Source organism: Canis lupus, chromosome 9, assembly GCF_011100685.1.
Source record: "Canis lupus familiaris isolate Mischka breed German Shepherd chromosome 9, alternate assembly UU_Cfam_GSD_1.0, whole genome shotgun sequence".
Taxonomy (NCBI): Eukaryota; Metazoa; Chordata; class Mammalia; order Carnivora; family Canidae; genus Canis; species Canis lupus.
Genome location: NC_049230.1, coordinates 35,476,576 through 35,500,409, shown reverse-complemented (window position 1 = coordinate 35,500,409; position 23,834 = coordinate 35,476,576). Strand labels below are relative to the sequence as shown.

Sequence of the window (23,834 nt, the reverse complement as noted above, 5' to 3'; positions counted from 1 at the left end):
ATGCAGTTTAATGATCAAAAACACGGATTTTTTTTTTTAATCTCAAGACATCAGTGCACAGAGTTTCTGCATATCTTCTGCTCATCTTGGTCTCTTTATAAGGGTATTATGTTTTATAGTGTTCCTTGAATTTAGAATGGAGAATTGATTACTCTTGAAAGAAACGCATCTAACATAACAGTATTATCTGTAAGAATACATTTGCCACTACTGAAAGATTACAACTCATAATTCTACGTAGAATTAGCACTGGGAGACCCTCTGGCTTCCAGCAAAGATTCATGTCCATCAACAGAAACACATATTACCGCATGTCCTTGAGCAGTTGCTAAAATCTGGTCCTATAGTGTGTGTGTGTGTGTGTGTGTGTGTGTGTGTGTGTGTGTGAATAAAGATAATGATAAATGACTATATATGCAGTGAGTAGGAGAATAAGTGTATATGAGCACTTCCACAGCCCCCTCCCCTTAAGGAAAACATAACTAAACCTAAGAAAATAGTTGGGGAAATGCATGACTCATTATGTAGTAAGCTCAACTTTTATTTCACACATTGGTTTCCATCATTCATTGATATGCATCCGATTTCTTTGTTTTCCTTTATTAACTTCTTGGGTTGACTGCATTAACCAAATCAACTAGAGTGTGCTTATGCCACAACTTTTTATAAATATAAATTTTAAATAGGTACATATTAAATACAGTTTTAAAGGTATCAAGGAATATTTACTGAGAAAAAGCCATCCCTGTCCCCAGCCAGCTTCATCCCCTCCTAGGAGACAACTGCTATAAGTGATGCCTTCTGTCCTACACTTTTGTAAAGGCGAGCTTTGGTAAAAATAGTTTTGTTGTTATTTAGACCTACATGCCTGGCTAGGTTCTGTAACCCATAGTAAAACAAAACTGTTATCTATAAACTACAACCAAGGTATTATGTAGTCATAATATGATCTTTTAAAATAATAAGGGTGGACTTTTTAAACTGTCCTGCTGTAGTTTTAATATATATATAATGTAGTTGTACTGAGAACTGAGTTGCCATAATCCACATTAAATATGCATTGTGGACATTATTCCAGGTAAATAAACTCCATCTTGAGCTTAATTGTAAGTGTTTTGAAGGGATTGTTGCAATCTCCTTAGTTCCCAGAACTATATTGGGACAGTATGAAATTTCTAGTGGAATAACTGGTCTTGCTGATAGCATGAAATCAGTATGTTTTATTCTTTATCTTCATTTTGTGATATTTACAGTTATGTTGAGCAAAACGTAATTGTGACTCCTTCCAGACTACCTCCAGGTATAACTTGTCCAGATGCTATATGTCAAAGGACCATTATGGCAGCCGGAATAACAAATGCAAGCTCCTTGGTTTATGTCTTCTGTGGGAATACTATATGATACCATGGCGGGGAGGGAAAAGGAGACAGTGCAGGGTGGAGAAGACATACACCCAGTGTTGTCAGTTATTCAGTGAAATCTGTTATCTCATAGGCAATGAGGATATGTCATTTTTCCAATTATATATTGCCTGTGACTGTTCTTCTGGGAATGTAGAATAAAAGGAAAGTGAAATCAGAGCTGTACAATGACTGACTGTTAGAAAACTTTAATAATTAATTAGAGAACATCTATGGTACCACAGGGTCAGGGTACAAGGAAATCATTGATCTGTTTAGTATATAACGTAGGTAAAGCTTGTTCCCTTTTATATATTGTAACACTTCAGCTGTTGTTGCTCTGGTACAAGAGGTGGCTCCTAATAAATAAGATAGCCAGTAATACATAGTGGTATTGCTTTACCCCTCTGTGTATGAAATTCAGTGAATCATTGTACATTTATAAACTAGAGAAAAACTGCTTTCTAGACTTCAGTAGAAATAAGAGTTGCTTCCTTAATAAGAATAAGATTGCTTCCCATTACTTAATGTATTTAGGTATGTTATTTTTGACCTGAGAGCCTTCTCCCTTTTTAAAAAATTATTTTTTAAAAGTCCAGAGCTTAATTTTTGCCGATTTGATAGTATGAAAGCCATTTTTAAAAAATTTGTATTTATTTATTTATGAGAGCCACAGAGAGAGAGGCAGGGACATAGGCAGAGGGAGAAGCTGGCTTCCCGCAGGAGCCCGATGCCCCAGAACCCCAGGATCATGCCCTAAGCCGAAGGCAGACACTCAACCACTGAGCCACCCAGGCATTCTGAAAGCCTAACTTGTTTAAATTTACAAGTCTCTAATTTACAGGTGCTAGTTGGTGATTGTATTCCTTTTTTGTGAATTGGTGGTTCATGGAGAAATGTGGAAGACCATTTTACTTTTAGATTATTTGTCTTTTGAGCCTTACTTTTTAAAAGGCAAATTTTGGCCTCCTGTGCCAGGAGACTGCATTCCCAAGCAGCATTTCTTTTTCAGGTCCCCAGTGCTTTCTGATCAGAAACAGTTTGGTAAAGAGCCCTCTCTTATCATATGACTGCTATATAGATGCTGTTTTTAATAAGTACCAAAAATATATTGAAACTTGTCCTTGGGTGAGAGTTTATCATTGTTGGCCTTTGGGTGAACTTTGAACCTGAGCTGTTTCATTCAAGGCAACATGATGTCACTGAAGTCACAAATTTCTTTTTTGCTAGAAAAAGGCATGTTGTTCCCCTAAGTAACTGAAAGAACCGAATAAAGGCGGCACAACATTATTCACCTCTCAGGTCTCCACTAAAGACTTCAGCATGGTGAAGGCTTTATTGTTTGTGGAGGATTGGGAGGAAAAAGCAGGGAGTAGGAAACAAGCTGCTTTTGGTCTTGAATCTTACGCGGAATACTTTGTTCACACAGCTGCCATATGACCCAGCCAGCTCACACTCACTTTTCCAGAAAAACACTTTGGATCCACATTCATTTCTTCCTATTAAAAGACTCCCGAAGTTTCTTTTTAGATTAATATGTTCAGTTTATGAACATATTTTAGGTTTTTCAACAGGAGCTAAAGCAGAGACTTGTAGCTCATATAAAAAACTAGATACCATTTGGAATAGCAATTCTCATTATTTGAGAAGCAGATTTCCCTGATTCCAATAGCGTTGAGATACATTTCAAGCAGAATAGCTTTTAAACATTTCCTAAAGTTGGGAGTGTGGCGTTCACTGGCAGCAGAACCTGCAGTTGATTAGCTATGTCCTCTGAAGCTTCGAGAGCCCCATCTAAGAGAATTTATTACTGGGAGTTCAAGAAATGCCGGGAAAAGTAGAACAAGAACAGAACAGAACCAAACAGATTTTTGCCGTCATTGGCTTCATAAATAAGCGTTATCCTTTGTGTTAGTTTATGTAAAAAAGATGCTTATAACCTGTAAGTGGTTGGTCTGTTCGTTTCGATATGCATTGTCAAATCTTTTTTTCTTTCATTGCTTTAAAAGCAAATGGTGCTGGGAGCAAATATTTTTTCCATTTATTCTTTTGTCTTAACAGAATACCTAGACTCTGTGTACTCTGTTGTAAACTCCACAGATAGGAGATATGACTTTTTTCTGAGTATCTAAAGCATGCCCAATACACTAAAAAAGTAATTACCTGCCCTAATGTATTCAGTATATTAATGGTAAAAACTTCTCTAACTGGAACACTAGATATTTTGCAGGTGAACCTAGGTTACTGATATCTAGTTACTACTCTTTGGATCTTTTTTTTTTTTTTTTTTAAAGATTTCTGTATTCATTCAGAGAGAGCAAGAGAGAGGCAGAGACACAGGCAGAGGGAGAAGCAGGCTCCATGCAGGAAGCCCAATGTGGGACTCGATCCCGGGTCTCTAGGACACACCCCAGGCTGCAGGCGGCACTAAACCGCTGCGCCACCGGGGCTGCCCTCTTTGGATCTTTTAGAAATAATTTGATTCCTTGTAATTGAGGATATGCTGTTATTGTTTTGGGGAAAACAAGATTTAAATTTCTCTAGGACTAATAACTCATTTTTGAAACCTTAATTTAATCCTACATATCTTAACCTACAAGTAATAGTCCATATTCATTCTATTAATCAGTATTAAAAAGACTAAAGACTTTAAAGCATCTTTAGATGTCTTTTAATACAATGTTTATAACTCTAGGGGTACCAGGGAGGCTCAGTCGGTTAAGTGTCTGATTTCAGCTCAGGTTATGACCCTCAGGGTCCCAGGATTGAGCCTCGTGTCAGGCTTGATCTAAGCAGGGAGTGTTTTTCTCCATCCCCCACCCCCAGCCCTGTCCCTCCCAGCCCTGTCCCCCTCAAATAAATAAAATCTTTTCTAAAAATATATTTATAACTCTTTAATTTAGCAGTTATTATTTAAATAGCTTAATACTTTGTACCTATAGTAAAACAACATCTAAATCAATACTTTTTACTTTCTTTAACTCAGAAATAGTATATTTTATATGGGTAATTTATAAAAATTCTGTGCTGATTTATCCTTACATTATGGTGCAGAAGATGCCTAAAAATTCAAAACCAGAGAATTTGTGCAAACTATTTACATATCTGAGATGTTATGTTATCAATTGACATTTTCCACCTTATAATATTGAAAATTTTGTTATGTAGCTTCAGACTTAGGGTCATTATCAGAGGAGCATTTAATCTTTCTGTTCATAATTTTACTCATGTTGTTCTACCGATTTGGAAGTTTTTTGGGTTTAGGTTTACAGGACTAATTGGCAAAGATCGGCACTGAAGCAGATTTGTTTTTTGTTTGCTTTGCACATAAACACATATTAAATTATATAAATATATACATAGAAACACACGTATGTACACAGAGATACACCCATATATCACTGTAAGACAGCAAAATACACTTGGTGATTTTTTTTTAGCATTTATTTACTCACTAGAAGCATGATCTGCTTTCCTGAGAACACAATATAAACAAAGTCTGGCTCACAGTTACCTCATAATGATCTGCTCATCCTGCCCTTGCTTGTTGATCTATACTTACCACATGCCTGTGTGTAGAGGCAGTACTTTTGAAGTTGTAGTCTCTAAAGTAAATTGGCAGTGTATCCTTTCTAGTTAGATGGCTAGGCTTGTTTTAAATTACTGTTCCTAAGGAAGGGAAGGAAGATGGTGGAGATTTTGATTTCAGAATTCCATATTCTTTTCCTGTCCCAAGTTTATTAATTATCTACAAATAGTTGGTAAATGTAAAATATACTTAACATTTTTCTTAATATAGAAGGTGTGTATGTTGGCCCACTGAGCTCAGGCTTGTGAGATATGGAACTTAAATTTTTTCTAGAAACAAACTCTCCTGTATAATTCTTTTCTGTGCCTTCTAACAGATGTGCAAAAATTAATCTCAATCAGTTATGCCCCCTCCAAAATTGCATCTACATCCTCCAGGGCTTACAGAGGGCAAAGATAGGAGATGAGAGACTTGGAGACATTTTATCCTTACTGTGACCACTGGGATGCCCCGGTTCCCTACCTGATCATTGGTTACTGGTTCATATAGGTCTCTGTAGCATCCACCCTCTGTAGCATCCATCCTCGTTTGTACTCCAGAGTTTTTTCAAAATTTGTCAGTTCTCTGGATCTCTTCTGTAGTACTCTTGTGCACATACAAAATATTGTTCTCAGCTGATCCATGGGGAATTTGGAGAGGTGATCATGTAGACTTGACTATGTAGACATGCTATGTGCACATTTCTTCTTCTTCTTTGCACCGTGTGAGACCTCTTGCTACTTCCTTGAGCTCTATCCAAGAATAAAGATACGATTTTTCACAGACGTTTTATCCCTACAACTCCTGGGGTTCTGTCATTCTTTTAACCCTTCCTTAGGGACCCTCTTTTTCTCCCTTTCTGCTGATCGCACTCTTGCTCTAATAATCTCAATCTTTCCTAGTAATTGGCTGGTGGGAGTATGGAAAACCTTGCTCTTAATCATCATACTTTCAGGTTCTTTTCTTATCCCAGGGTCAAGGTTTTGAGTTCTTTTTTCATTGTAACTTGATATGTCATTGTTTCCTTAACGTAGTGAACATGAAATGTTCTTCCCACCTGGATTGGGGAATATTTTTAAACACAAAGATGGGAAGGATATTTATTTGATGTTGAAAATGTTATCCCATCAGACTTGTATTTTATATTGTGAATCTTCTAGATGTTTCAAAGCTATTGAAAAACTTTTAGTGAACATTAGGTATGGAACTCTTAAAATCTCTATTTAGGAATTCAGGATTCAGATTTAATGTTTCATAGATATATATTTGGTATTTTTATCACTTTCTTAGGAAAGTAGAGGGACAGTTGGGGGGAGCAGGATTCTTCTTTTTCTTTTTTTTAACTTTTTACTATGGGAAATGCCAAACATACACAAAATTAGAAAACGATAGTACAATGACTCTCCATGTACTTACTTCCAGCTTCAACAATGATCAACTCATGACTAATCCTGTTTCATCTATAATCCTGCTCCTTACCCCCTCCTTGACACTGTATTCTTTTTAAAGCTTATCCCATTTTGATAATGGATAAATAAATGTCCAGCCATTCTAATGTCCTCACTTAGTCCAGAATCCAAAATTCCATTCACTTAATACTTACAGAGTGCTTATTCTGTGACAGGTACTAGCCTGGGCTCAGCATATATAGAATGCAACGCAAAGTCTTGGAAATATTCTCATTAAATACTAGTTAGGTATACAAGGATATAATTTCTTACATTTCTTTAAAACTTTCTCATATCTTTCCATCCCATTACCCTGGCTTTACTGGGGTGGAGGGGAGTCCTAAGCCATCTGCTCATCCTCCCTCTCTGCCCCTTTTGTTTTACTGACTCATCTTCCACTCTCAATCTGCCTGACCACATCCAACCATGTTAGTGCCCAAATAATTACCAAAACATTTCCTTTATGCTCTCACTTCAAAATCTTTGTACTTATTCTCTTTGTAACACTTTCCCCTCAGATATCTGCATGACCTATTCCCTCACCTATTTAAAATCTTCTCCACCCTCAACCCCTTTCCAAAGTATGTCCTAACCTTTAGATATTTGTCCTTAGTCACCTTCTTGACTACTGTTGATAGAAGGTTTGAAGGATCCACTTGTTCTGTTCTGTATTAAGAACTTAATATAGGGGTACCTGGCTGATTCAGGTGGTTAGGCGTCTGATTCTTGATTTCAGCTCAGATCATGATCTCAGGGTTGTGAGATTGAGCCCCACATCGGACTCCATGCTCTGTGGGGTGTCTGCTTGAGATTCTTGGTCTCCTTCTCCCTCTGTCCCTTCCCCCTGCTCTCTCTCTCAAATAAATAAATAAATCTTTTAAAAAAGAATTTAATATAAAATTTATTTACTGAAAAGATAACAGATGGTTTAGGAACAACTCAGCCTTTTGCAAACATAGATTTACTTAACAGTTTTAACTTTTAACAGTTTTGTAATACACACCAAAATTATTCCCAAGAGGATTATTAAATATTAATTAGATAATTATTATGATACTCTTTTCTTAGTGATAATTGTTCAGAATCGTTAAGAAAATCAGATGTTCTGTTTTGGTGATCACTGGTGTTTTGTGCCAGATGCCAGCATGCCTTTCAGAAGTAGAACCATGATTTTAAAAAATAGTAGCTAATTATTTTAACTACTGAGAATCTTTTTTTTTTTTTTTTTTTTTAACTACTGAGAATCTTACACTTTAATACTATTTATTCCCCTCTGAGCAGTAATTGGTGGCTTAGGTACACCACTTCTCCACCAGCAAGTTAAGTTAGGTTATTTTTGTGCGTGCATCCTTTAAAATCTTGCCCTAGGCTCGTCTCCTCTACTTGATTTGAATCTGTTTCACTAATATTCAGCTCTTCAGAATACCTTGTCTGGCAAGAGTGCAGTGAGATTAGTATTCTCAGTCACTGCTCATAAACGTATCTAACTCCTAGTAAGCATTAAGATATTTAACTATGTTCATATCCTTTTATTTCATTTTTAGGAATGTAGCCTACAGGAATATAGCACATGTAGATGCATATATACATATCTCTGGGGAACAGAAATTATGAAATAATTTTTTGTTTCTCATTCTTTTCTATTTCTTCTTTTTCAAATGCTCCTACGCTTTTCTTCCTCCTTTTTTACTTTTTTCCCTCTACTTCCCCCAGTTTTTCACTGTTTTATTTCTCTTAGTATTAAAATTGTAGAGGCAGGGAGTATATGAGAAATCAATGTGTGTTCTTAGTTTTGCTGTGAACCTTATTAAAAGTATTCCAAAAAATAAAGTATTTTTTAATAAATATAAGCAAATAAATACTATGGGACTTTGAAAAGAAAAGGCTAAGGTTTTATTAGGATAATATTTGGTTTACAGTAAGAATTCATTAATAAATGTCAAATAATTTTATTGCTTTGACTAAGCAAAGGTTATTCTTAGTTTGAGAAAATAGACTCTTTGTACTTTAAGCCTATATCTTACCACTTCAGAATTGGGGAAACTATTGAAATATCCAAGAAAATGAAACAATTCTTAGGATAAATGAGGTGTTTCAGGAACTGGAAGTGTTTTTAAGTTAAAAATGCATACTTATACCTTTTAATTTATAGGAAACTATTAAGTAGACTCTTTTTTTTTTAAGTAGACTCTTAAAGATTCTTGACATTTGTCTTAAAAATTCCTTCCCAAATTATAGGAACTGCATCAAATTAATTTCTGTCTTAATTGGAAATGACCAAACTGTCCTGAATGTGTTATGGAATTGTCACTGCTCCTTAAAGTATTTGTGCTGCAAAGATGTAACTGGTTGTTCATTTCTTTTACATTGACATCTAGCATGATGAAATTCCTACAGATACTTTTTAAAGTGCACTTGGAGTTCTTCCTTACTCCTAAGAAATTCAGTCTTTCTTGTTCATTATTTGAATTGCCCTTGTGCATTAAATGTCATATTTTATCTGAAAAACTACCATGGTATCCAAGATGGTTGCAGCCTCATTAATTTTAGCACTGCATGGGTTAAAGTTGTTTAAATATGTTTTCCTTTTCCTACAGTGGTTCCCCCTGGAAGTCCAGGGCCCATTACTCGGCATGGGTCCTATGACAGTTTAGCTTCTGACCATAGTGGACAGGAAGATGAAGAATGGCTTTCTCAGGTAAAAGTCTAAAATGTTTGGCCTGTTAAAATGAAATAAAGCAGAAATCCATTGTCTCTTCTTATTCTTGAATTCTAAAATCTTAAAAACTATTTTCCTTGGAGGAAAATGGGCAGACTTGGGAACTCTTTGTAGGACCACCAAGAATGAATCCATTGTCTTTCTTATAAATATTGCTGCAAGGATACATATACATATATTTTATATGTATTATATACATGTGTGTGTATGTGTACATTAGCTTTCATACAGAGAGCATGAAATACGCATAGCTTTCAAACAGTCCATTTATATATCCCTTAGAACCTTGGGTTTTAGATGGACTGTTTAGATTAAAATAAAAATTGGTCTTGTTAAAAAAAAAAAAAAAGAATTGGTCTTGTTGAAACCATGAAACCATTCAGTAATGTGTGGGATATGTTTTGTGGAACCAACATTTTCTGAAGCTTGGGCCCATACTCTGATTGGAAAAGGCCAGCATTCTCATCAGCCCATGTCCTGATTGTGCCCAGCTGGGTTCCTTTCCTCAGTTCGTGGACCACCACCTCCAGTGGTCTCCAAATCAGTCCTGTGACCACTCCAGCTGACCCTTTCTCGCCTTGCCAGGTGAAACTATCTTCATTTCAAGGGCTTTGAAATAAAAGATACTTGGGCAGATTTCAAAATGATGAGATTACAAATGACTTCATTACAAATGCTGTTATGTCTGCCTCAAGTCTGACATCATTTGGTAAAGTTAATGACCTGTCTCAGATTACCAATCCAAGCAGCTTTTCATCAGACAGGTGCCTCAGTGGAGGCCCATGAAGTTTCACTGCTTTCTCAGGGAGGGTAGCCTATAAAACTACAGGGAATCTGGAAGCCGGAGAATCAGATTATTTCTAAGTGACATACATTTCATTACACCTGAAGCACTCACGGGAAGCTCCATGAAGGAGGGTCGATGCTTCAGTTCTTGGCATATGGAGGTGCCTCCTTTCTTGAGGATACCACGGTAAAGTAAAAAACAAAAAATGCTGGCAAAGAAACCACTGTCCTTCACTTCAACTTTTCAATTAGGAAAAGGGGTAATGTGTGCTGTCAGTGTGAAAGTATATACAATATGTTTGTACTGCACACAACAGGAGAGTGAGTAGGAACATCTGGCCATTCCCTCAGTGAAATTGCATAGGCATCTGTTTACCTCTCGGCTCTGTGACACGGATGGTTTTGAGCTTAAAATACACAGAATGCTTTATCTGTGGCCTAATTTACATTGCAGAATACAACTACTTGAATCAGAAATCACTGTCCTAAATCAGAGTATTTTTCGCCCTGTGATTAGTGGGAATGTGAATATTGTTCCAAGACCATGATGATGCTTTTGCCCTTTAGGACTTAACAAACACAGAGCCACACTCTGTGAACCTTTTCAGTTATGTTTTGTTAAGAATTAATCACCGCAATCAGAGAAATGTGATTAAATATAAAAGAACTCAGGGCAAAATGAAGGCACATGGGAAGTCAGTTCTATAAAGTGTGTAACAGACGTGGATGCCACAATTAAGGACATTGAGAGGTAGTCTTTCACCAAACATTTGCATATTTAGTTTCTTCATCAAGTTGCTCATGTATAAAATCATATGATATGTTTATTTTCATGTTTTACTCTGTTTCTTCTACTCTCTGCTCTGTCTTTAAAGTCTTCAATATTGGCACCATTCTTTATCCCCTCTATAGACCATGAAATTCATAAACATTGTAGTATTACTGTTTTGCAGCACTTAAAATACCTGTGTCAATGTTCATGGTAGTGGAGGAAACATTCTAATTAAATAATGATATTTTGAAGACAAATCTAGTCTGAGAGAAAATATATAATACTCTTCATTTAAAACCTGATTTGGGGGGATTTTGAGGGTAGCTGAGTAAATGCTACAGTATAATTGTGGAAAGAAGCTGGCTTTGGGTGTTTAAAATTATTTCAGACCTTTTCTTTTCCTTGGATAGTTCAAGAACAACTTGAAGTTTGTCATGAGCTTGATCCTCAGTGAAGGAATTACTTTTAATCTGTGTATTAATAGGTGTAGTATTCACTACATGCCCACAAAGTCGTAAGTACTGTCTAGAATGAATGACAAAGGTAGTCCCTAGGGAGTTGATGCTAGTTATATGAGGCAGGCAACTGGTGCTTTTACTCTCATATGACTTCTGTGTTGTATAAGTGTGTGTGGTGTGTGTGTGTGCGTGTTGTGTGCATGTATGCTCACACGTGTAAATACACACACAAAACGAATTTTTTGTTTATTTTGGTAAAAATCAATAGAAGGATGTAGTGAATGCATATATAGGCTGTGATTACCATTGCCTTTTGATTGTGGATGCCCTGTACCTCTCTCACTTGGTTAAGATGAGCTTGGAGGGTGTTTGGAGACAAGATGGGGGGATAGTGAAAGCATCTTAAAAGGAGGTCATAATACATTTAAATCGTGATTCATAATCTGTTCCAGGTAGAAATTGTAACACACACTGGACCCCACAGGCGTCTGTGGATGGGTCCACAGTTCCAGTTCAAAACCATCCATCCCTCAGGCCAGACCACAGTCATATCATCCAGCTCATCTGTGTTGCAGTCTCACGGTCCAAGTGATACTCCACAGCCCCTTTTGGATTTTGATACAGATGATCTTGATCTCAACAGTCTCAGGTAAGAAATAAGAACTAGAGAGTAATTTGACTGGATTAATATATTCATTTGTAATGAGCATCTTAGGTAATATTTACATTTTCCTTCCTGGCACAGTTTTATGGTACAAAATACATGCACTGTAGCTTGTTTCACTATTATTGCTGGGGATCTTATGTGGGATCTCTCTACATTCAATAAATATTTGTGTTTTGGATTGTATTTCCCTAAATGTAATATTCAATGCATTTAAAAAATATATCATTTTTACACTGTCTTCCTCCTATTTCTAACTGCTTAAAGTCTGAGAGTACTCTCCTTACCTGATCTTACTAACACTTTGCTTTCAACTAACCTTCATTGAAATCCTGCTTATCCCTTCTTTTAGGCTTTAAAAAGTTTTCAGATGAGAAAAAAATTGATATAAATTCACTTATAGTTTATTATATATATATTTATATACATATTCATCAACTATATTCTCTGACTCTCACTTGTAAGAATCATGTACAAGATTGACAAAGTATGCTTTTTGTTATTAAAGTTTTTTTTTCTAATGCAACTAAAAACCTTTAACTTTTGTAGTCTCAAGTTTGCTTACCAGTTTAATTTGTTACATCCAGACTTAACACATTCTGGTATAACAATGAAGGGCTCAGTCTAATACAATGTAATCTCCCTTTCCTTGTCTTCTCTTATAAAAAGTTCTGTAATGTATCTTACTTGAATCTAACATAGACCTTTTTCTTACATCTCTTTAAAAATTATGGAAAAATGAGTCCCCAATTGTAGGTTGGAAATATGTTTTTATATACCTCTTTGTCAATATCTGTTTGTCTAACAGTGCAAAAGCTGTTGCAGAGGTAGCTTAGGCCTAGATGTTTCTTTCTTTCTTTTTTTTTTTTTAAGATGTTATTTATTTATTTATTTATGAGAGACACAGAGAGAGGCAGAGACACAGGCAGAGGGAGAAGCAGGCTTCATGCAGGGAGCCCGACATGGGACTCGATCCCGGATCTCCAGGATCAGTCCCTGGGCTCAAGGCAGCACTAAACCACTGAGCCACCAGGGCTGCCCTAGATGTTTCTTTCTTAAGAGTAATTCATGGGGCACCTAGCTGGCCTAGTAGGTACAGCATGTAACTCTTGATCTTGGGGTCATGAGTTCAAGCTCCATGTTCACGTAGAGCTTGCTTTAAAAAATAAACGAATAATTCATATTAATGGAACATGTCTCCTGTAATACTTTTCTAGTGTCTTAATTTTTTGTTTGCTTTCTACTTTATTTCTTTCATCCATACATTTTTCTTTTTTAAAAAAACAAAACAAAACAAAAAACCCTAGAATATCTTTTTTGGCTTTTCAGAAGTGGGACTTTTCCCCCCTGATATCAGGCAGTAGTGACAATACTGAGTACTAGACCAGTTTTCACTGGTACCAGCAGTAAAATGTAACCTGGTGTAGTTAGTCCATTTTCAGGAAGTGGTTGGTCCTCAACTTACTGATTCAATGTGTACTCATTCATGTTTATAAGTCATTTGGGTACTTAAATGTCAATAATAAGACATTTAAAATAGACAACACATAAAACTATGTTTATTCTCTTTATTGAACTATGCACAAGATCCGTTTTTTTTTCTTTTTTTTCTGATGACTGTCGCCTGATACCGTAATACACCCTTGTCCCTTTTCTTTGGAGTATCTTTCTAGCTCTCCTATGTATACAGCTCTGTTCATTTGCTTTGTGACTTCCAACTTGCTTAATTACTCTTTACTTCAGACATAGCCCTTCATCTAAGAGCTCTCTAACTTGCTTCTTCAGATAAACTGTTGTCCTAAATTCTGTCTAGAATTTTCCTCATGGGCTTTCCTTTTTCTTATACTTTAGCATTTGTCATTTAAATGGTTTTAGACTGTATATATTTGATTAGAATACTGTCCTTTTTTTTGTTTTTGTTTTTGTTTTTTAAGTAGGCTTCACACCCACCGTGGAGCCCAATGTGGGGCCTCAACTCACCACCTCAAATTTAAGACCTGAGCCAAGAGCAAGATTCAGATGCTTAACTGACTGAGCCACCCAAGCACCCCAAATATTGTCCTGTTTATTGGATACATCTAAACTTTAGATACCTTTATACTGAGTCACAGGTTTATAAATTTCTTTTGAATTGCTCTTGTAATTTATATTTAAAAATCTGAGCATATGGGCTCTTGGTTAAAACCTTAACTTCCATGAGAACACAGTTCTGATGGGAAATTTAGGTTTGACTTACATTATTTCAAATATAAAAGGCCTGTTTAGTACAATTTCCTCCCCAGCATCCAATTAGAAATCCAACTATTTATATTCTCCTCATCCCTGTTTACTATTGCTCTGAGTGCCCCACCTCTGTTTCTTCTACATTTCTTTAGGGCTATATACAATGGCACTATGGCTCTTAGCCTTACTTTCTCCTTTAAGTTGTAAAAACTTTATTTAGGTGTTTTTGATTCAGCTGACCCTTTACATTTAGGTTAGTATATAGGGGGGCAGACTATCACAGTACCATATAATTCTTAGTGATACCTTATGGAGTACAGGACAAGGTACCAAGTGTAAAGAGTCAGCTAAAAAAAAAAGAAAAAACACCTAAATAAACTCATGGCAGCTCCTTACTTGGAGTAGGGATTTAAACTGTAAAAAAGGCCAATGAAATATTTATTAATAGATCTGAGAAATAGATCATGTAAAAGAAGCTGAGATACAAAGTCTGGTTTTCTACTGAAGGTTAGCTCCTTTGGCTTTATTACTTTAATTTTTCATCTAGTTAATTAACATATTCATCAGCTCACATATTTAATATATATATCTGTATATATGTTGTGATTATTTTAGTGAGGACATGTACGTTTTACTCTTTCAGCGGATATACAGTGTTATCAACTATAGTCATCATGTTACACACTTGATATTCAGACTTTATTCACAGTATTTTATTTTAAGTGATACACAATTCTCATAACATAAAATTCACTGTGTAATTTAGTGATTTTTAGTATATTCACTATGTTGGGCAGTATCCCCACTATCTAATTCCAGAACATTTCCATCATCCCTACCAGTTTGTTTTTATTTTTGTCATTTTTATTATGGAAAAACTTCAAACATATATAAACATATTTAAAGTTAAGGAAAATAATAGAATAAGCCCACGTGTATCTGTTGCCAACTTCAATACATCAATTCACGGCCAGCCTGTTTCACCTACCAACAACTCTAGATTATTCAGAAACCCCAATATAAATCAAATTAATAATAGGAAATTTATTAGCCCACTTAAGTTGTTTAGACCAGGAGGGGACTTTACTGTGGATGAACTGACCATATTTAACTGTCTAGCTTCTTATTTCTCTTAAGAACCAGAAAACATCTTTCCTAGACATTTCAAATACACTGTACCTCTTTTCTTACTGGCCCAAATTTGCTTAGGCCTGCCCATCCTGGAACTGATTAATCTCTGCCATGAATCGATGGGATTACCATGACTGGTTTAGCAAAATCAGCTGGAGTAGAACAAATGTTGGGTGGTACACATTGTCCACAAGAACAGTGACAAGTATTTATTATCAGTACTTCCAGCTTCCAGTGCTGGATCACATGGGTTGTCCTTCACCTGCCTCTTCTTTTCTTTTCTTCATACAACAAATACACAAACATTTAAACTGTGCTTTTGGTAACTACTCTTTTCTGCAGTCTGTACTAGACATTTCAGGCTTCTATAATCTGTCCCATGGCATTTATCTTCCACCAATGTCCACTGTGAATTCTGTGCTTCAGCCAAACATGTTCCTCAAGATGCCCTGCATTTGTCATGCTTAGTTACCAATCCAATGGGGCTGCTTGTTCTAGTTGTATGCTTAAAGAGCACTTCTTGCTCCTCTGCATGTACATATCCTTTACTGTATACATATCCGATTCCTGGTACACCTCCACAAGATCTTCTCAGTCTGCTGTGGAGCCTGATTTCATTACCTGTTTTCTCATTCTAAACTTTTATTGCCTATTTCACTCATTTTCGTAATTTTCTTTTGCATCAGTCATGAATGTCTGTGCTATACCATATACCCACACACAGACCTTATTAGTTCATGTTTTGTTTCTGCCTGTTCCTGGAATAATACTGACACACATTTAATATTCAGCAAAGACTCATTGAATGAATGAATTACCAAAAATGTTTGCTGTAACAAGTTTTTATTCCTCTAGGTTGCCTGGGCTCTCAGATCCTGTAGTCATACAGATTTTTTAATGTTAATAATATTAGCCTAATACAGCTGGAAATAGACTCTTTGCATTTATAGGTTTATCATTCCTAAGCAACTTAAAATTATATGTAGTAAATTGCAGTTTTGCTGAGACTCTAATTGATTCTTATATGCTAATTGGTAATTTTATGGAAGTCAGTTAGTTAAAAGTGATCCTAGCTAAACCTGTGGCCGCCACATTCCAACACAGCTTTGTTTTTCTATGCTTCTGGTCATATATAAAGTAACTTTCATTCAGGATTGTAAGGGAGTGCTCAAAATTTTGTATCTAGTATATGCTGCCTTTTATAGCAGGTGTTACTAGCTATGGTGCTATTTCATAAATTTGAAGAGTGTCAAAACTCTTCATATCTGTCCCTTGGAAATGTCAAAGGTTTTGGTATAGTTTTTTTGTTTCCTTTCCCATTCTACTAAATTTATCCCTTTCAATTAATGTCAATTTTCAACCCCTTACTTAGAATCTATTGAATAACTTACAAAAAGGAGAAGGGGTCCAGAGTGTAGGGAATGTTTATAGTGCATTAGCTTTGCGCAAGAATTAGGGACTGCAGTTTCCCTGTTTGTCCCATTTTAGAATGAATGGTTCTTTAATGGATTGGCCTATTCCAGCATCCCTGATTTAAGGTCTGTTGTAGCACGCGACAGTTTTGATGCTGGTAACATATGTGAATTAAATTAAATTGCATTGCAGGATCCAGCCGGTCCGCTCTGACCCAGTCAGCATGCCAGGGTCATCCCGTCCAGTCTCTGATCGAAGGGGAATTTCCACCGTGATTGATGCTGCCTCAGGTAGAAAACCGCCTCCAAAATGTGTGCTGGATAGTTCTGTGCGTTTTAAATTTCTTTTCCTGCACAATGGAGAGAATGATATTTTTGCCTTCCTCTTCCTTTTTTTGTGTGTGTTTGTTTATTTTGGGATATGCGTGCATGATGTGCACATATATGTGTGTGTGTGTTTAAGGTTTATCATTTGTTGCTAAACAATGCCATGCATTTAAGTATTGTTAAGGTTGGTGAATGATGCGGTGGGGTTGGCACTTGATTAAATGTAATGAACACAGTATTGAGGGCTACAGGGTTGATGACTGTTTTGCCTTTGATCTCTCAAATATGGAGAAGCAACCTTGACAGAGAACGTAAATACAATATATGGATTCAATTTACTCAACCTGTTGAGTATCAAAGTGCCTGATCTGTGGAAGTAGAGAGTCCAAATGCTGTTGCTTAAATGGTTTTTATTATTGAAAGCATAAAGTTTAGAAATTCATTAACTTAACTTTCGTCTATCTATCACAGTTATTAACCTTCTATCCTTGGAAGCAAGGCATGAATATGTAATATTAATACCCGGGAGTAGATCTTTACCTCTGTAGGTGATAGTTGCTACACTAGTATTGTCAAACCGTTTTCTGCCACATCTGCCAAGTACCTGTTTATAATAATACATTTTTCATCCCTAAATGCATTGATAAAGAAAATAAGGACAGTGATCTTTCTGTTATGGTGCAGCTGCAGAGCATCTGAAGAGAGCATACATCAGGGTTTCATCAAGAAAAAGTCTCTTATGAGTAGAATTATTAAATACTCGGCATTAGTCAAACAGTTGAGTCAGAGAGGATTTTAATCTATAGCAATTTCAAAATCCCCAGAGACTGCTGATTTGATTGAGGCTTAAACTGTGAAAGAAAATGGAAACAAACAGAAAACTGATTTGTGAAGGTCACTTTTAAAAGACCAAAGCTTCTGTTTCTGATTCTGTGTCTGGATGTATTTTGAAGTTTTGAAAGCTAACTGGTTTTGTACGTTATCTTAGCTTTCTGATTTTTTTTTTTTTTTTTTTTTTTTTTGTCAGTAGATTGTACCTTGTGTCTGATTTAGCTGTCCATGTCCAGGGCTCTGCCTTCATTTTTAATGTAGACTCTTACTTTAAAGAGCTCATACTTGTCTCTCTGCTTTCACTTGGCAACCATGTTTGTCCCCTGGAAACAAGCACAGAAATGTGTGAAGTCTCTCTCCTTGCTTCCCTGCATTGAATGAAATACTCAGATGGGTGACTTAATAAATCTTTTGGATAGTTTCAATCTGAGAATGCTAACAGATCCTGCTCATCTGGAATTATCATTTAATGATTGTGAATCCTGGAAGCAATGTCTTGTAACCTAAAGTATTTTATTTAAGATTACAGTAGTAGCCTTTGTTGGGGAGAGGTGGTTAACATTCTTAAACTGCCATATTATTAATGTTTTAGAGTCAGGTGACTACCAGTCAAGTGAAACACATGCCACTAAAGCAGTTACTGATGTTGTTAAGAGTTGCCATATTTAGCACTCCACTCTGATGTAATACTCCATATTTCTCATGTAGCACTATCTCAATTTTAGCTCTCCGTAAAGTAATATCTCATGCCACAGAGAGGAATGCCAATGAACTACTGGCAACCATCATTTGATTTAAATCTGCTGCAAGAAGAGTTTTTAAATGATGTTTGAAAAAGGAACTAGATCTTTGCCCTTGATTTACTTATATTTGCATCAGAGACACATTGTAGGAGATTCTAGGATACTGTTCTACAGCTATGAGCCTCTGCCTGAAAGTACTAATCTTTTGAGTAGAGAAAGGACTTCTTGGTGACTAAGCTCTGTTGTTATTTTTCTAAGCCTATTTTCATTCCAGAAAGCCATAGTTCCTTTCTGAGACAGAGCAATGAAATGTGTGTGCTGCTTTCTCGAACTTTGAGCTAAAGAAACCCCATAGATGAGGAATTGGACTGTTATGAATAATCCTCTACTTCTCAGATGGTTTGGATCCCTTTTGTTCAACGCATTTTTTAAGTGAGTGAATAATGTTTTGTTGGGGAAACTTAATCTACTTTATCTAATAGTCTGTTACTACTGTAACAGACTTGCTTTTCTATTAATATTTAGGAAGATTAGGGACTAAATAGTTTGGGTTCCTGATTAAAAAAAGTTGATGAGAAAATTCTGCTATAGATTCTTCTATTAAAAGAGTCTAATAAATTTGTACAACTGCTCCTGAACCAGGAAGTGCTTCTCTGATTATGACCCATGCATTGGAATCGCTACATATTACAAAGATGCTTTTCTGAAGTTTTGATTGCTTTTGCTGAGAGATATGACTGTTGTGGCACCTCCTCTTCTTGGGCTTCATTGCTTTGTCTTACCTTCATGCAATTTATACAACTAAATGTATTGTCTTTTTAATTGTTCCTATGGCACATTTTATAACCGCCTTTCTAGCTAGTGACAGCTCTTGCTCTGTGTAAACTAGTGGTGGTAAATTATTTTTCATATAATTACTTTTCAGAGGCATAGAATTTAGAATTTTTAGTGATATGATTAAATCTTTTGACAGTTGTAACAGTATTCAAAATGAAAATATTTTATTTATGCCTTCGGTCAGCATGTTAGATATCTATATATTTATCTGGCAGTATTATTCTATTAAAACTAAAGAGATCAGCAGAGCCTTGTACTTTGCTTTGCTAAGAAATTTTATTTGTATAATTTCTTGATCATCTAGTATATCTTGTTCTTCACTCCTTCACATAGAAGAACATTTTCCAAAATATGTATTTTCTTACTAACTTCAGTGATTTAGGCATGGTATAAATTATCTGCCATTAGATACCTATGAACAAGCTTCTTACTGTCTCTGTATAAATATGTGTATTTAAACTGGAAGATCTATAACTGCTTTCTAAGTAGATATCATTCCCATAATATCTGACCTTTGGTAATTCAAAAGGGTACTATCTGTCCTACTTAAAATTTTGAGTTTAGATAATTATGAGATGTGCCCTTCTTGACTAAGGAGATGACCATTCTGGAAAGATACTATATAGGATTTTACCCTTATACATAGGCTACTGAGAGAAATGAGATTGGAAGGAACCATTCCATTTTTCATTAACATCAGTGCCTCTGAATTATAGTTAATATTTCTAGACAAAGTACTTTTTTTCCTCTGTACATTCTTTTTGGTTAGGTATCTAAGCATCTTTTCTCATTGTTTGTTCTTTATAACATGTGTCCTTTTGATAAAGGTATAGGACCTCTGAAGAGAAAGTAGAAAGATAGCCGTTCATGCCCTGCTCATATTTTGTTTCCCACCTTAGTGGCTGATCCTCTTGTTCCCAGACCTGTAGGCTATACCTGTTGGTTACTAATAACAACTCTAAAGTCTCTTTTGAGTCATGCAGACAGAAAGCCTAGAAAGATATAGTTCATCCTAACTTTGTTTCTCTTGGGTTTGTGGTTTTACTATGGAAATTGATATTTACAAAGAAAGAACTCAAAGCAACTGAGATTTAAAGACAGACTTATGCCTGGCTCATGCAAAGAGCAGACATCTTTGTCAAACTCTACTAAAGTAAACATTTTATAGAGAAAACAGTATTGGAAGTAGTGGGGACAACATCTATGTACATTCCTATGGGATATGACAGTAGGAGAAGGACAATTGTGACAGTTAAGTAAAATGAGTTTTTATCCTTTAGAGCAAACTTTGATATATCAGGTATTAGTGTTATATCAAACATTTCTATAAATAGGGACAGAGTTTCAGACCTGGTATTTGTTATTGTTCTTGACTCAAGAGAAATATTATTTTTATTGTACAATTGAAGTAATCTAAATTATAAGAAATTTGATAATTCAGGAGATACTTTAGCACTCAGTTTTTCCCGTTATCAAAATAATTTGTTTACTGAAGAAAATGAGACACTTAAAAACCCAAACGTTTTATTTGACTGATTTTATAATCATTCTTTTTGATTATGCCTGCTTTGACTGAGTTTATAAGGATCATTTATGTCTTCCTTATATATTTGGCATTTGGTTCATTAGATATTTAAAAAAAACAATATTTATTAGAGAGGTACGATTAGGTAGGCAACAAGGAGATTATTTAAGTCAAATCTCTGCTGGAGGAATGTTCATATGGAGGCATACTTTTATTTTATAGAGATTTTTCTGATGTAGGGGAAGAATATTCCTAAGGATTATATTTCACTGTATCTGCAGTTGTCATTCCAATCTGAGGTAGACAGTCACTGTGTCATAAAACTATCAGAGACACAAGAGATGCAGGTGGTGGGAAGCAAAGAGATTTGTAAGAAACATCACTTAGTCATCCAATGGTGAGTCTACTTGGTGCCATGATTTTAAAAACTAGAGCTGAATGACAAGAACCCATGACATTGTAATCATGGTCTTGAAAATTTTCTGAAACGTCCAACAAGTGATGTTTCCTACTTATCCTGTCTTTTCTGCATTTGTAAAAAGAATTTAAGGTTCCCTGTGCAAAAGATTGTTTCACTTTTTGGGCAGGGATGTGTTCGTTATTTCTTAAAATAATTCTCAGATATAAAGGGTATCAAGTTCTTTAGAAATTTTGAGATATTTCTTTGGATACCCGATGTGGTTTTCATTTAGTAGACTTCCAGATACTCTTTGTGATTATAAGGTGACGAAAACCCCAGGCATACTTGTACCTTGAGTATTCAAAGCCTGTGTGGGATCAGTAAGAGGATTATGGATGAAGGCGAAATTAAAAGGAGGCTTAGTCATGACCTGTGAACAGTCCCTCAGAGGGGAAAAAAGGAGGTCAGCAATTTTACTTTGACACTATTTCCACTTGAAACAGTTAGCAAATATTCAAACTCAGATGTTAAGATTGGCTTTTTTATAGTAAAGAGGAAGTTTATGTATTATTTCAACTCTAATGAACACCTACTTGTCTGTATAGAATCAAAAAGAAGTGTTAAAGATGACACATGTAGGGAAAAGACCTGATTTTTGCACATAAGGAAGGTGTTTGGCCACATCACTCTTCTTTTGATTTAAATGTTCTCTCATTCTTCTTTCTAATATTTATAGGATGTTAGAAGATGAAATTCAAGTTAACAATGTGGAAAATTTTAGCTCAGCACAATTAAGAAAAAAAAAATGATTGCCCCACTTAAAGATGAAGAAACTGTAAACAGAAGTAGAAGAAGCTGTTGGGAAAGCTTTCTTCTGATGACACATTGCTTCTTTGAATAAATCTTTGTGTCAACTAAAACCTCGCCTTTGCTTTCTCTCTTGCAAGCACCGAGTCCTTGACATGACTTTAAGTCTTTCCTAAGCATTTTGAGAAGGAATTGATGGAATTCTCCCTACTGTTGATATACTGGGGTACCACATATTTACAAGGGGTTTTTTAGCCCAAAGACCCAACTTTTCTTTTTTGTTCCTTTATTACTACACCTTTAATACAAGGCTGGACTGTTTATGTAGTCTGTTGCCTGAGACCGTGGTGGCAGAGGGACAATATTGGGGGCAGTATTAGAATTTGTTTAAGTCTGAACCGGGAATTCCATTTGTCTTAGTGACATTAGTGTCAAACTGTTAGTGCCACACTATTTTAAATTGTGTCCAAGAGCCTGAGAGGCTTATACTTATAGGTGCCATCTATAAACTTAGAGGGAAACAAAAGAGTCTCTCTCCATTGAATATGTAAGCCCAGTGAGCAATTAAAAAGCAGCTTGGGACCTCACCCAGGCAACTACTCGGAACCAGAGCTCATGATAGTTCCCTGGATATTGTTGAAAACTGTCAGAGAAAAGCTAAAGCAAATAATTGAAGCGAAAATAATTGTTCCCGGGAAAAGTCTTGTTTTGGAAGATTTGGTGTAGTAGAAAGAATAGAGACAAGTAGCTTACAAATCTTTGGTTCTAGTCTCAACTCTGCCTATAATTACCTGTTTGGTAAATTGCTTCGAAACCCAAGGCTTTCTTCCATAAATGAGAGAATTGAGGTAGATTATTTCCAAAGCCCCTTCCAGCTTGAAAAATGGATCAACGTGTACTTTGGATCACCTTTGAAGAATTTTTAAAAATTTGGATATAATTTGCATATAGCAGAAATGTACATATCTTAATCATACAACTTGATGAATTTTATGTATATCACTACTCAGAACAAATTAGAATATTTCCATCATCTTAGAAAGTTCCCTCATGCCCCTTCCAGTCAATATACTACCTTTGACTTAGAGATTACCACTATGGTTTTTATCATCATAAATCACTTTTGTCTATATTGAACTTCATGTAAATGAAATTATCCTACAGTTACTCTTTTGTGTCTGGCTTCTTTTACTTAATATTTTTGAAATTCATCCATATGATGCATGTGTCACTTGTCCATTTTTTTTATGTTGCAATATAGTATAAATATAATGCAGTTTATGTATCCATTGTCCTCTTGTTTTCAGCTATTAGCTTTTTATGAATAAAGCTGCTATAAACTTTCCTGTACAAGTCCTTTTTATGACATCTGCACTTTTAATTTTTTATTATTATTTTACATATGAATTCATATGTTTTGAGCATATACCTAGGCCTGGAATTGCTGGCTTACAAAGCAGACATATATTTAGCTTTATTAGGAACCTCCAAGAAAGTATTCCAAAATGATACCATCTTTTGTTCTTAGCAATGGATGAGCCATTCTTGTAAATGGAAATTATGGTTTTAATTTGCTTTTCTCAAATGAAATGATTGGATATACTTATTGGCCAGTTGGGTATCTTCTTTTTAATGTACTTGTGAAGTCTTTCATCAGCTTTTATTTGGCCAGTTGTCATATTGAATTTAAATTCTTTAACTATATTGGATATAGGTCTTTTGTCAGGTATTTTGCAAGTCTTTCAGTTTATTGCCTTTTCACTTATTGGTATTCTTTGACAGG

At 35.6% G+C, this 23,834-nt stretch overlaps 1 protein-coding gene across 11 annotated transcripts in view; it reads left to right on the top strand.

Moving 5' to 3' along the window:
- Positions 1-23,834, top strand: part of BCAS3 (BCAS3 microtubule associated cell migration factor) — a 591,905-nt gene that overhangs the window by 310,795 nt on the left and 257,276 nt on the right. For 9 of the 11 annotated variants that reach the window (XM_038547981.1, XM_038547978.1, XM_038547979.1 and 6 more), the window contains 3 exons: positions 9,014-9,114; positions 11,604-11,800; positions 16,775-16,872. In XM_038547981.1, the coding sequence (XP_038403909.1) occupies positions 9,014-9,114; positions 11,604-11,800; positions 16,775-16,872 (396 nt within the window). Of the gene's footprint in view, positions 1-9,013; positions 9,115-11,603; positions 11,801-16,774; positions 16,873-18,740; positions 18,915-21,980; positions 23,396-23,834 lie in introns of those variants that run through there. The other 2 variants (XR_005364629.1, XM_038547985.1) reach the window with 2 other exon arrangements.